Here is a 14,782-nt window from a genome sequence, read left to right as displayed (position 1 = left end):
ATAGGGGGATGAAGTGTGCATAATTCGATATAAGAGAGAAAGTGAGTGCAGATTTCTCTTCTCATGTAACTTAAGCCATGATAACTTCTCGAAAGAAGGTGAGATATGATCATAGTATCGAACATTACAAATGAAGCGGACGCACACGTTATGAACACGCTGTAGTTTTTGAGCGGAATCAATCCTGAGATCACTGAACAAAACGTCGCAATAATCGAAGTGAGGTAGGATGAGTGTGTGTGTGAGGTAGGATGAGGAACAAACCAAATGATAAATAATCAAGTAACCGATTAAGTAGGCCCAACAAAGCAACTAAGCAAGAAGTACCGAATAGTTCTCAAATATCCAACCGAGTAAACAACTATTTAAGCAAATAAATAAGAAGATAATCAAAACCAACGAAACCGAATCTAACCAACCTACTACGTAACTAAAGACGCAACAAAATTCCTAACCAAGTCTGTAAACAACAAAGAATCAAAACCCTGACTCGAAACTAATCAAGCAATGAAATAATACAGGGACATCATTTTATTTTTACTTCAATTTTTATTGTACTTGAGTTTTTGAATGTACTTCACTCCCACCCCTTCTACTAATGAAGTTCCAACTGTTCTCCACACAGAGCCAAAGTCGCATATAGTAAGCAGTACTGAGTTAGTGAGTATAGTACGTTCCAGAAATATGTTCGCGTTTTCTAGTGACGAAAGAGCTTTCAATATTGAATCTTATTTTCGCACAGTCCGTTTGCCTACGTCGCATCCCGATTTCCCCCACCTGCTTCTGTTGGCCCCTGTGTAAAAGCTGGGCTGTCTTAGTTCTTTTCTGAAAACATTAATTTCTGTTAGGAATTGGACGTTTACGTAATAGTATACAATTGTTTAAAATAATTTAAATAAAAGGGCCGCCTTAAGTAATTAACTGTCACGTGATTTCCCCCCTTTCTACGATCCTGCGACATAACCACTTGGACGGACAGTAGATAGCATGTCTGAGTAATTTTATCTGTGCGGGTCGGGCAGAAGTGAATATGAAATTTACAGTACGTAAGGTACTCTTTTATAGACTAGGTACAGAATTAGTTCAGCATGAGTTACTATTACGAAGGACGAAACTGCAACTGGAATTAGATGCCAAAAGTCATGGCATTTTCGGGAGAGAACCCAATTCGAAGTAAGATCATGATAAATAATACTTTAATTGAACGTGTTAACTCATTTAACTATTTAGGTTATAACCTCTCTTACATCACTGATGAAGATATGTCAAACAAAATATCTAGATTTATAAAAATCACTGGCGTCATTAATGCCGTCTTCAAATCCTCCCATGTTCAGAAACATACAAGGCTAAAGGTATATAAAACACTAGCTCGACCGGTCCTCACTTACGGTAGCGAGGCATGGACAATCAGAAAAGCTCATGAGCAAAGGCTGACGACAGCTGAAATGAGGTTCATGAGACGAACAGCGGGATGCTCTTTGCTGGAACACCGTAAAAATGTGGACATATTGCAGGAACTAAAAATGGATCCTATAGTTAATTTTTTCAACAATATCGACTTCAGTGGATAAAACATGTCGAAAGGATGGATCGCACTAGATGGCCTAAACAGATTCTTACTTATGTACCAAGAGGAAAGAGGAAATTGGGAAGACCACGAAAGCGCTGGCATGAGACCGTAACAGATCCTGTAGGGTCTAATACGTGAGGGATATGATGATGATTTTTCAATTTAATTTTTTTCTCTATATTGTACGCTAATGTGCAGTAGACAGTATAATATACACTGCATAATGAATACGTTAGCATGGATAACTTAGTTCGTGAGTAAAAACACTTATTCTTAATAAAGTACTGTATTTTGATTAAACAAAAACCTAAATCGCGATATTTCCTAGTTTACGTAAATAGATGAACTACTTTTCTTCCTTCCTATACCTAGTAGAGTGATCTGTTTGTGTTTTACGCCAGTATCATCGAACTACAGTCGTGGAAGGGGATAGAAACTGTGTTTCCGGTTCTCTAAAGGTATAGCCAGGCTAATATTAAAAATGTTAGTAAAAATAAAATGATGTCCCTGTATAACACAGTAATTCGAACTCAACTAATCAATAAATCAACCAAATTTACAAACAAATACATAATATATCAAACATGCACATCGGATTTATAAAATGAAACCATCTGCCCTTCAATGAGGGTGACACAAGTATCCAGAAAACAAATACATATACAAAAGTTTACAATGAAACAATGAAAATACATACAATAAATTTCAAAAGAAAATTAAAGTGAATCATATTACTTGAAATAGAGATGAAACTGCAAAATTTGAATAGAATCCTTTAGAATTTCTCTAAGGATTTTCTCAACATTGTAAAATGTGAATTCATTTGAATTTAAAAATGTTACGGGTGTATTTGGAGATGGTACCACGAACTCCAAAAAGAAGTCCGTGTACTGATCAACGATTAGTCATGATGTTATATTACTGGCTAAAATAAGGAATGCAAGGTTCATCATCAGTAAGTTTTGGCTGTTGTGCATCTATTTCAAACCTGACAGCCGGGTCTAATATTGTTCTTGTATTCTTCTTTTTTTTTCTATCAATGACAACAATATCTGCTCGTCTTGAATCATATTGCGATATACAATTCACTTCTTCATGGACTTCTAATCCTTGTTGTCTTAGGATGTCAGCAAGCATTGTCCTTACCCTGTGATGGCGGTTGTTCCTCAGTAACTCAGTCTTTCGGCAGAAACCCAACACATGTCCCAGTGTTTCAGTCTCGTTACAATCTGGGTGGCGGCAACGGGTTGTGTTGAATGTTCTACTTGGGACAGACCGTACTGCAGAAAGATTGCATGACATCTTAATTGCATTCATATATTCAGATGATGACAGGCCTTTTTTATTGAATATTTAGGAATCTGTCAATTAAATATACAGAGTGAATAATAAGTATGGAATATTGCTCATAACTTCTCAAATTTTAATTTAAAAAAACAGAGTTTTATACAAAAGCAGTTGGAGATAAACCATACAATATTATACCAGTGTGACGACCAATAGATCTCACAAGAATGTGACAATCAATAGGTCTCACAAAAATATGACAATCAATAGGTTTTCAGAAAAATGTGACAATCAATAGGTTTTCAGAAAAATGTGACAATCAATAGCTTTCAGAAAAAATTGGCAATCAATAGGTTTCAGAAAAATGTGACAATCAATGTCTCACAAAAATGTGCCAATCAATAGGTCTCACAAGAATGTGACAATCAATAGGTTTCAGAAAAAATTGGCAATCAATAGGTTTCAGAAAAATGTGACAATCAATGTCTCACAAAAATGTGGCAATCAATAGGTCTCACAAGAATGTGACAATCAATAGGTTTCAGAAAAAATTGGCAATCAATAGGTTTCAGAAAAATGTGACAATCAATGTCTCACAAAAATGTAACAATCAATAGGTCTCACAAAAATGTGACAATCAATAGGTTTCAAAAAAATTGGCAATCAATACATTTCAGAAAAATGTGACAATGAATGTCTCACAAAAATGTGCCAATCAATAGGTTTCAGAAAAATGTGACAATCAATAGGTCTCGCAAAAATGTGACAATCAATAGGTCTCGCAAAAATGTGACAATCAATAGGTTTCAGAAAAAAATGGCAATCAATGTCTCACAAAAATGTGCCAATCAACAGGTGTCACAAGAATGTGACAATCAATAGGTTTCAGAAAAAATTGGCAATCAATAGGTTTCAAAAAAATGTGACAATCAATGTCTCACAAAAATGTAACAATCAATAGGTCTCACAAAAATGTGACAATCAATAGGTTTCAAAAAATTGGCAATCAATACGTTCCAGAAAAATGTGACAATCAATGTCTCACAAAAATGTGACAATTAATAGGTCTCACAAAAATTTGACAATCAATAGGTTTCAGAAAAATGTGACAATCAATAGATCTCACAAAAATGTGACAATCAATAGGTTTCAGAAAAAATTGGCAATCAATAGGTTTCAGAAAAATATGACTATCAATAGGTTTCAGAAAAAAAATTGGCAATCAATAGGTTTCAGAAAAATGTGTCAATCAATAGGTCTCACAAAAATGTGACAATCAATAGGTTTCAGAACAAATTGGCAATCAATAGGTTTCAGAAAAATGTGACAATCAATGTCTCACAAAAATGTGCCAATCAATAGGTCTCACAAGAATGTGACAATCAATAGGTCTCACAAGAATGTGACAATCAATAGGTTTCAGAAAAAATTGGCAATCAATAGGTTTCAGAAAAATGTGACAATCAATGTTTCACAAAAATGTGACAATCAATAGGTTTCAGAAAAAATTGGCAATCAATAGGTTTCAGAAAAATGTGACAATCAATGTCTCACAAAAATGTAACAATCAATAGGTCTCACAAAAATGAGAAAATCAAGAGGTCTCAGAAAAATGTGACAGTCAATAAGTCTCATAAAATCAAGTGTTCCAAGCTCTCTTTAGTTATTGCAGAATCAGTGGAAAGTAGCCTAAATCTATTTAATTGAGCTTAGATTTATAAGTTAATTTTTTTCAAATAATTAAATACTTATCTAAATATTTTGGCTACTGTTTCTCATTTTCATTTCACATAAAGCCTGGGCTCTAATCACCAAAGGAAAAGAATAAGAATAAAGGGGAAGTGGGAAAGAAAGAGTACGAAAAAGAAATTTCCACATATTTTGGCTCAGATTAGAGCAACAGAGATGTCTCATTTGCTGGTGTAACTGTCAGTTAGCGGTGATAAATATTAAGGCCACTACATTAATAATGCCACTTCTATCATGGAGATACATTTATAAATTACATTGCATGATAATGTTGGATCGTACCATCGCATCGGTCAGTAACAACCCATAGGCTACATTGTGACAGGCAAGGCCTTATTACAAATAGAATAATGCCGCCTCAGAGAGGAAGGTGCCTTCAGAGTGTGACTTGAAGGACGGCGGAGCCGTCTACTAGTTTGAAACCAATATTTATTATTGATACGCACCCAGCCCGATGTGGGACTTTGTTTCGTAATAACTACGATCAAACATGCATAAGTTTCCCTAAGAATATTATGAGAACATAAGTTGTCAAAGTATCTCAAGAAAACTGCGCAGTAAGAATGTGATTTGTGAACTTAACGGATTAACAAATATTTTCAAAGGATTGTTCAGTCTATAACTTATGCTATTTTGAATTGACTAAGTCTAGTCACACATTAAAAATATAACAGAAATATGTGCAGGACAAACGTTTTCCCCGCTGCGGCGTCTTCAGATCCTGAAATTCGTGTAGTGTTTATGAACACTTTATTATGATGAAGGGTTGAAGAGTTTGGTATACAAACTACTGGGGCATTAGAAAAGTAATGGCAACATAGTTGAATCGCCCCATACAGAAAAGGTTTCAGTCACAAATTTTGGGCGAAAAAAAACGAGATATCGATGGAAATCATATCTTTATGGGTGGGTCCATCGGACTGTGCAGAAAGGTATTCAGTCCAATGCTTGGAAAGAAAGAAACTGAAGTGTCAGGCTCAGAGTTCTATGCAGAAAGAAATACAGTGTACAGAATGTTTTCTTTAGTTTTCTCAAAACTAGGTCTAATGGACTGAAGCCCTTTCTGCATGGGGCGATTCAGTTACTGTTTCGCACTAAATTTATTTAGATTACTTTTCGACATTACATTCTTCAACTATAGTCTCCTGCCATGTCAATAATACGTTGCCAAATTCTTGGGAGACGGCGAACTCCATCTGCAGCAGTATTTCTGGATATCTCTCTTACTGATCATTTTAAATATATTCGGATGTCAATTCTCGATTGAAAGCAAATGCCTCGCTTCCACCCAATTTTCAACAGTTCAGTACTGTAGGAGTTCTCTCCCACAGGCTTCTTGTAATGTCCTAAAGCACTATAAGTAGCGACGCTGTTATTCCCGGCGTGACTTCTCCTCTTTGCTTACGTCTTAAGAAGTGAAGGCTCTATAAAGTCTAGGTAGGCAGTATCGTTCGCCATTTTTGTTCTTTCGTTGCCGAGCTACCAGACGAGGAATCTATTTGCCGCACCGTTAAACATTATCATGTCGTAGCTCCTATGATAATAAATGAAACGCACTGTAATTCAGAAAATAATTGAGCGGCAAATAACGTCCTCATGTGCTTTCTGCGAACGCCAACGAAAAAGCCAAAATAGCGGGCGATTATATTAAGTATTTATCGAGCCTTAGGAAATGCATAACGTCTTCATCAGCGAATCACAAGACGCACACGTTTAAATGTAACCGACCTGCAACGTGATTGGCTGCCGGAAATTAAAGCGACGGGACTATAAGTTGCATGTTTTTCTCTTGCAACTTGAATTTTTATGAAACACCTTTATTCGTACCATGGCTGTATTGTTTACTACAAATCAGAAACAGCCATAGTAGGCTGTTTACAAAATATGACTACTTCGAGACTTTCAATATTGCAAATTTATTAACCAATCGCTGCTCTATTACGTAGTACAAGATTTCAATGGTCGCTGCTAGGAGCACTAATTTGCAACAGCATTGATCGAATGCCCTAGTATATAAAACGGTTTACAGTAAAATCATCCAACGTACATAACATACATTTAAGTTACAAAAGAGTTAATTACTTAAGCTTGCGTGTTCACACTGTCGGAATATTGTACAGGGACATCACTTTATTTTTACCAACATTTTTAACAGTAACCTGGCTATACTCGGAAACACTGTTGCCCCCTTCCATTACAGGGGTTTGATGTTACTAGTGCAATATGTAAACAAATCATTTTACTAGGTACAGGAGGAGAGAAAAGTAGTGTATCCATTTATGTTGCAGGGAAATACGACATTACGATTTTCAGTTTGATCATCACTTTTACGGAATTTATCAAAATACAGTAGAGTAGTAACATTTTTTTTTTCAAAAACTCAACCTTTCAGGCGGCTATGTTCGTATATGTAATGTCTACTTTATTTAGCATATTAATTATTGATGTTAACATACAATATAGAGAGTGCATTTAAATTGAGGGGCTCATAAGTAAAGGGCTGTAAGTGCACTTAAGTTATTTTTGAGAAAATGGGGTTTAAATATTTACGCTTTCGTAAAATCGGTGAAATTTTTATTTAAATTTTAATGTGTGATGCGATTAAAATATCCCTTTGCCACTAAAATTTTAGATACTTTTGCTTACACTGGATGCACTTAACTCATGTTATTACAATTGTCACTAGCATTCCTTTGCTTCTAGCCACCTCAATTCAAAATAAGCTAATCTGAATTTTTAAACAAATTGCTGAAACTAGTTGCCGTTCATTACAATGCAGGCTTCAATTCTTTACGCATATTATTAAAAACATTTTGAAGCATATTCTCTGAAATTGAATTTATCGTTTCTTGAATATAATTTTTTAGTACGATATTATTAATATGGGTTCTTTCTTCTATAGAAAACGCAACCATATTTCTGAAACACACTATACACTGCAGTGTTTACTTCACTGCTTGAAGACTTCGAATGCAACGGCGGCCGTAAGTTTGTGTGTCTGACGGGAGCAAGGAAGGGGTGTGAGTGAAGTACAATCAGAAATGCAGGTACAATAAAAATGCAAGTAAAAATAAAATGATGTCCCTGTAGAATTAGTTGGAAGTCTTTAACGTGACATACTATGAGAATTATCCAATCATGAAATTATGTAAAAATTCTCTCCGGCACCGGGAGAAGGATTCAACCCGGCATCGGGACTAGAATCCGGTGTGACTTAATGGCTAAAGCTTCAGCACGCAGAGCTGAAAACCCGGGTTCGAATCCCGGTGCCGGAGAGAATTTTTCTCTGTTCTACCCATTCTTCTCGTTATGTGGAAAATTAGAAGGTGTAGAAGTTATTTTGTTGAAGCAAGTGCTTGCAGAAGAAACTGCAGCACGCTAATGTCATCGGTAATAATAAATTTCAAACGAGAAGCCATTGTTTCATCATAAGGTTGTGGTTCCAGTTACCTGCCTATAAATATCAACTCCGCTTATTCCAATACGATATGGACTGGTTTATGTTTGACTTTACGATTAAAGACGTCACGATAGCGTTAATGAATTATGGTGCGGAAACTCTTTTGCTGGTTTTGCGCGTTGTTATTAGATGACGGTGCTGTAGGCCATTCAACAAAATTATACAGGGTGAGTCATAAGTATTTTTGGAAAACGCGTGAGCGTGCTCCCGGATCAAAACTAAGAACAAATTCCTTATATGAAAAATTTTACGCAAAATGCTTATTTATTGGAGTAATAGTGACTTTTGTTTTCATACGTACCTGATCATATTATTGTGTTGTTTTTGTTTTGATTTTGTACCAGTGTTTGTTTACAAACAATACAGTGACAAGACAGTAGTACACTGTTTTTGTTTGGATTGGACGCGGTGGTCCAGTGCCTTGGCCACCCAGATCACCCGACCTCACCCCATTAGATTTTTACCTTTGGGGTCACTTGAAGGCTGTCGTCTATGCAACACCAGTGAAACATGCAGAGGAGCTATTGCAACGTGTTGAAAATGCATGCCAATTGATCCGTGGTGACAATATGGTGTTTGAGCGAACTCGCCAGTCTTGTGTATGTCGTGCTCAGATATGTGTAAACAATAGACGGGGACACATTGAGCATCTTTTGTAAACGTTAAATGACAAGTTTCCAAACATACTCTTGTAACACAACAAAAAAAGAACAAAAAAAAGTATGACCATTTCCCCAATAAATAAGCATTTTCCGTCAAATTTTCATATAAGGAATTGTTCTTATTTTTTATCCAGGAGCACGCTCACGCATTTTCCAAATATACTTATGAGTTACCCTGTATAGAAAATTCAAACTACCCGTCAAGCAAAGAACGTCTTTGTCCATCTTACACCTTTTCTGTTATACAATGGATACAGGGTAAAGGTTGGTAAATTGTGATACTAATAATATTATGATAGTATTTTTGAGAATGTTTTACAATTTTACTGAACGAGAGAAGGACCGGTTTTGTGCAGAAACTTGTCCACGAACATTTCCTTAATACGTTGGCGCAAAAAACCGATCTTCCTCTCGCTCAGTAAAATTGTAAAAAAAAATTCTCAAAAAGAACTATCATAATATTATTATTATTATTATTATTATTATTATTATTATTATTATTACAATATTACCAACCTTTGCCCTACAAGCTGAATATCGTAAGTAATATCATTAATTATATGGTTTTATTATTTGAGATATTTAAAACAAAAAAGTTGGTATAATTTTATTCGTTTTTGTTTTATTTTCGAGATAAAAATTGTTTTACATGAAACTTTTCACACCTTGTTTGGGGAAAGCCATTGATTTAATTCCCAATATGCTTCGTCAATATAAGAGAGCACAGTATTATGATAATAAATCATTGAAAGAATTGTCCACACCCGTGAAGTAACGGTTAGCACGTCTGGCCGCGAAACCATGTGGCCCGGGTTTGATTTCCGGTCGGAGCAAGTTACCTGGTTACGGTATTTTCCGGGGTTTTCCCTCAACCCAATATGAGCAAATGCTGGGTAACTTTCGATGCTGGACCCCGGACTCATTTCACCGGCATTATCACCTTCAACTCATTCAGACCCTAAATAACCTAAGATGTTGATGAAGCGCCGTAAAATAACCTACTAAAATAAAAGGAAAAAGAAATTGAAAGAATTTTACTTTTGTCTTTTAAATGTTCAGAAAATTCATCCAAACAAATGTCACATTCCAAAATTCCTTTGCAGAAAGAAAAGTTACATTTGTCCCGATCAAATTTTTGTAGATTTAGAAGACAAAACTAATAGTACATTATGCAAGGAGCCTATAAATGGTAATTAAGACGCTCGTATGAAAATTATGAAACTCGCTTGCGCTCGTTTCATAAACATACTCGCGTCTTAATTATTACCATTATAGGCAAGTTTTATACTACGACTTTTTATGCTCGACCATATTTCTAACTTGAAATTATTCATAAGTATTCATGTTATTCTTATCTGACTGGAGAGCGGAACTGACCTTGTGCAATATCTCGTAAATTGTGAGATGTGCGCAGACGCGAAAGTATTGATTTTTTTCCTAGAAACAAATGTCATTGACCTTGATATAATCTAGAGAGTAAAATAAAGGTTAATCTTGATATAACCTTGAAATTGATTTAGGCATTGAAAAACGAGATGACAAATTGGATTCATTTCAATATTATTTACAATTAACGCTAATTATTATAGTAACAGAACATAACCTTCTGCGGCAGTATTGGATTTCCAGCCTTCGTGACGTTTCGCTAGTTGTCTTTCGATTGCATATCCGAGAATAATCGATACTTGCCCTTTCATATTGCTACAATGGTGTTTTCTGATTGGTGGAACACCTGAACTTTAATGAATAGGTGTACTTTAATGAGGTGCATTAAAGGGCTGCTACCAGGTGTATAATTACTACATTTCGGCATGGTCGAGCATAAAATTATTTCAATCATTTACTATCATAATACCTCTTAAATTGACTAAGCATATTAGGAATTAAATCAACGATTTTACCAAAACACACAATGAAATGTTTAATATAAAACAACTTTTATCTCGAAAAGAAAGCAAAAGCGAGCAAAATTGTATTAAACCTTTTTGTTTGAAATATCTCAAAGAAAACCCCCTGAAACTAATGGCATTACTTACGGTTCAACTTGTATATCTGCGTCCTGTAAGAGTAATGGACCCGATTGTGACAAGGATGGTTATTCGCCTACCCCAGTCATGCATGCACACATAAATATGCGCACATACACAAACTGTGAGCCATATGTTGCATGTTATTGCTGCAATTCACGACGCGCTGTAAATGCATTATATTATAGCCTGTATAACACGGTTTACTATAGGCCTACATAAGGATTTAACATGTAAATACTATCATCCTTGTATATTTCACAGGAAAATGTTGTAAGGAGAAATGTTGAAGGACTAACTATATCGAAATGCACCAACTGCTATTTCATTTAGCCTACTCAATAGGTTCAGAGGAATTTTTCTTGTTGAGTTAACTGTCCGAAGACGGGTTTGAATCCCATAAGTGGCTGAAGTTCATATGGACGGACAAGACAATAAACGCAATCTCAAGTTCGAGGCACTAGAGACATATGTAATCACAGTTTTGCTATACGGCTGCCAAACTTGGACATTGTCCGAGAGACAACGCTCAAGTATACAAACATGCCAGAGGAAGATACAAAGAAAAATACTGGGCACCACGCTACGAGACAGAATGACAAACGAAACACTACAAAGACTGACGAACACTACTGACGCAACAGAACGAGCCACGGCAACGAAGTGGACCTGGGGGGGGACATGTGGCGAGACTACACCAGACAAGATGGACCCATGCAGTCACGATGTGGGACCCCTACGTCCGAAAGAGAGGACAGGGAAGACCACGGCTCAGATGGTCTGACATGTTTACCAAAGAGTCGGGGAAACAATGGTCGAGGACAGCGAAGAACAGAGTTTTGTGGAAAGAACTAGGGAAGGTCATTGTAAATAGATAACGTAATCAGTGTTAAGATATTGTAAATAGTAAAGTCAGTATTAGTGAAAGCTTGAGATAAATTTTGTAAATAGTAAAGTCAGTGTTTAGAAAGTGTCAGGTAAATAGTGTAAATAGCAATCAGTGTTTGTCAAAGTGCCAGTGTCAGTACAATGTGAGTAGTGCAAGAAAAAAAATGAACAAAGAACAGTGCTGAGACTAGTTAAAGTTGAACAGGGTTATTAACCATGTCACAAAAGTAGTATACACGACAAGCTCGCCTGGATTGGCTCACCAAGCGAGTACACTTGAGCCATCCCTGTCGAGGGTGTTCTAACCCCATCACAGGAGGCCTGTGCCCAACATGGGACATCATGGCTAACATTCATTCATTCATTCATTCATTCATTCAAGTGATGCCAATAAGGCATCCCTCATGAGGCAACAAAGCCAGAAGACAAGGGGTAGGGTGGCCTGTTTCTTTTCCCCCCTCTATTACATACATCGCTGACTAACTAATCATATTACACTACAGTCGCTTTCAAACCTCCTGATGTTTCGCGAGCGCCAGTAACATGCGAGCGCGACGTTGTCACAACTACCCTCTCCGTCTCTGTCTCTTAGCGGCAGTAGTTTTAAAATTGTGGAGCGCGACCCTTTACCTGAGATTGGTTTGATAGGGAGATGCAAAAGGCTTCTTATTCTTAATAATAATAATAATAATAATAATAATAATAATAATAATAATAATAATAATAATAATAATAATAATAACGTTTTGTATAATTTCATTTTTCACAGATTCGACCCGACTGCTGTTCGCGACATGGTGGATCTTCATAACGATTCTCACTTCGTTCTACACGGCCAACCTAACAGCTTTCCTCACCTTGTCTCGATTCACCTTGCCCATAGACGGTCCCAGAGATCTCGCAAAGACGAAAGCTGGCTGGATAGCGCACAAGGGATCGTCGCTGGAATATCTGGTGATGGTATGTGCTCTTACGCTCTTATTAATAAAAGGTCTTATACAGACGTTTAACTGTCTTATACTTACACAATGAGTAGCTCGTTTATAAGTCGTGTGTAAATTCCTTACTAATAATCACTACATACGTCGTGTATAACACTACAACTCTTATACAGCTACGTCATAGTTTCGTCATTACTTCATTACGAAAGGTAATACTGGGTGTTCAGTTCGAAGTGTGTCATGGCTCGCTGTATGCCGTCATATGGCTAGTCTATGAGCCTAGAGAATTCAATCTTCCTACACTTCCGCAGAGGTGTATTACCTATGTGTCAGAGAAGTTGCATAGCAAGTACGGCGTTCATTCTGAAGAGTACTTACTGATATGTACGGCAACGCCGGTAGTAACAGGAATGTGAACTGTTTGGAAACAAGTACTGAGGTGGGTTTTTTTCTTACTGTCAGGATATAGGGAGAGGGTTAAGACATTTCTTACGTATTTGTTGACATTAACTTGGACGGTCAACATGGACACGGATCATTTGATTTGTGTTGTGGAATGTTGCCGTACGCAACCGATAACAAATACCCTGCGTACGACTTGGCCACGCAAAACACAGTTCGAAAGAGGTTATGGTAGCAGACAGACCGTACAGACCGCCATCTGTTGCTACGACGTTCAAGTTATACCGTAGGCCTACACGTTTTCAAGTTCAGATTGAACGCCTTGATTAATAGGAAACTTCTCTGACATAAAAGCTGAAACTCGCTTCAAATCGCTGACTCACAACAGTGACGTCATGACACATTTTGAAATGAACACCCAGTAGAATATCTGAGGTTCTATATTGCATCCGATAATATACGCTAGTGTGCCGCACTAAGTATCGATAGTACAACTGGTTCTGATCGATTACCATGCTATATTTTGGTCAAAAGATACACCTACAGCAATATTATTCTAATTAATCTATGCTCTTTGGTTTGTTCTTCTGTAGTTACAAGGCACCAACATTATCATAAAATGACAATCGATACGAACAGCTGTTAGAGGGGCGGCCATTTTTTCTCTATATACAACGCTTAAACAAGGGCTTTCGTGTATATAACTGCTGCAAATCAATTGCCATGTAAAGTTACAGGCTATTCATATATCCAGCGCTTATGCATGGTTTATTATAGTCTCGTTGCTCTAATTTCCGGCAGCCAATCGCGTTGCAGGTCGGCTACATTTAAACGTGTGCGTCTTGTGATTCGCTGATCAAGATGTAAAGCATTTCCTACGGCTCGATAAATACTTAATATATAATCGCCCGCCATTTTGGCTCTTTCGTTTGCGTTCGCAGAAAGCACACGAGGACGTTATTTGCTGCTCAATTATTTGCTGAATTACAGTGCGTTTGATTTATTATCATAGGAGCTACGACATGATAATTTTTAATGGTGTGGCAAATAGATCCCTATACTGGTAGCTCGGCAACGAAAGAACAAAAATGGCGAACGATACTACCTACGTAGACTTTATAGAGCCTTGAATTCCTAAGACGTAAGCAAAGAGGCGGAGCCACGCCGGAAATAACAGCGACGTGACTAATAGTAACGTTTTCTGTCCTAACTCTGGATAAGTCTCGTATATACTTACATGGTTTATTAGTAAGACCGCAGATCTCACAGGACTTCAAGACTTTCTGATAAATCTACATTATTAAGCCATTTTATTCAAAGTTGATTAGAAGAATGTGATTGATCTAAGTCACTTTTTTCTGCTAACTTAAATATAGTTGAACATCAAATAAATTTAACCAAAATTAAGATTTTCTGAATAAAATATTCTCATCTGCCACTGCCAATAGCATTTTAAAAATCTAATTACGCGAGTCAATTTGGAGTAACACATCAGTTTCATCATACTTTGTCAAGTCTTATTTCAGATTATAATATCTCCGAGCCTGACGACCGTTACGATAATGACTTCAACTCCTGGAAGCGGACTTGCGGGAAGAAGGATCGGGTGTACCGATACTATCTGTATGAAAACAAATCCTTCACACTTCTGAAATTAAAAACATCCGCTCACTATCACTCTCAAAGTGATTTATTTGGCTGTAATAGAGAAGCAACATACAGGTTGATTCATGAGGATTTACCGTCACTTACGGAGCTTTTTTCCGAAGACATTCTGAGCAAAAAATGTCATA

At 36.7% G+C, this 14,782-nt stretch overlaps 2 protein-coding genes across 3 annotated transcripts in view; one reads left to right on the top strand and one right to left on the bottom strand.

Annotated features, from left to right (window-relative positions):
- LOC138698523 (uncharacterized) overlaps window positions 1–14,782 on the bottom strand; it is a 598,444-nt gene that overhangs the window by 225,095 nt on the left and 358,567 nt on the right. The gene's annotated exons all lie outside the window — the stretch shown is intronic.
- The window catches only part of Ir76b (Ionotropic receptor 76b), a 158,201-nt gene that overhangs the window by 96,085 nt on the left and 47,334 nt on the right, over window positions 1–14,782 (top strand). Inside the window, exon 6 of the mRNA XM_069824517.1 lies at window positions 12,416–12,606. Coding sequence (XP_069680618.1) covers window positions 12,416–12,606 — 191 coding nt within the window. The remainder of the gene's footprint in view (window positions 1–12,415; window positions 12,607–14,782) is intronic.

The sequence above is a fragment of the Periplaneta americana genome, chromosome 4 (genome assembly GCF_040183065.1).
Source record: "Periplaneta americana isolate PAMFEO1 chromosome 4, P.americana_PAMFEO1_priV1, whole genome shotgun sequence".
Classification (NCBI taxonomy): Eukaryota; Metazoa; Arthropoda; class Insecta; order Blattodea; family Blattidae; genus Periplaneta; species Periplaneta americana.
Note: the sequence above shows the minus strand (reverse complement) of the source record. Positions and strands in the feature narration are given on the sequence as shown.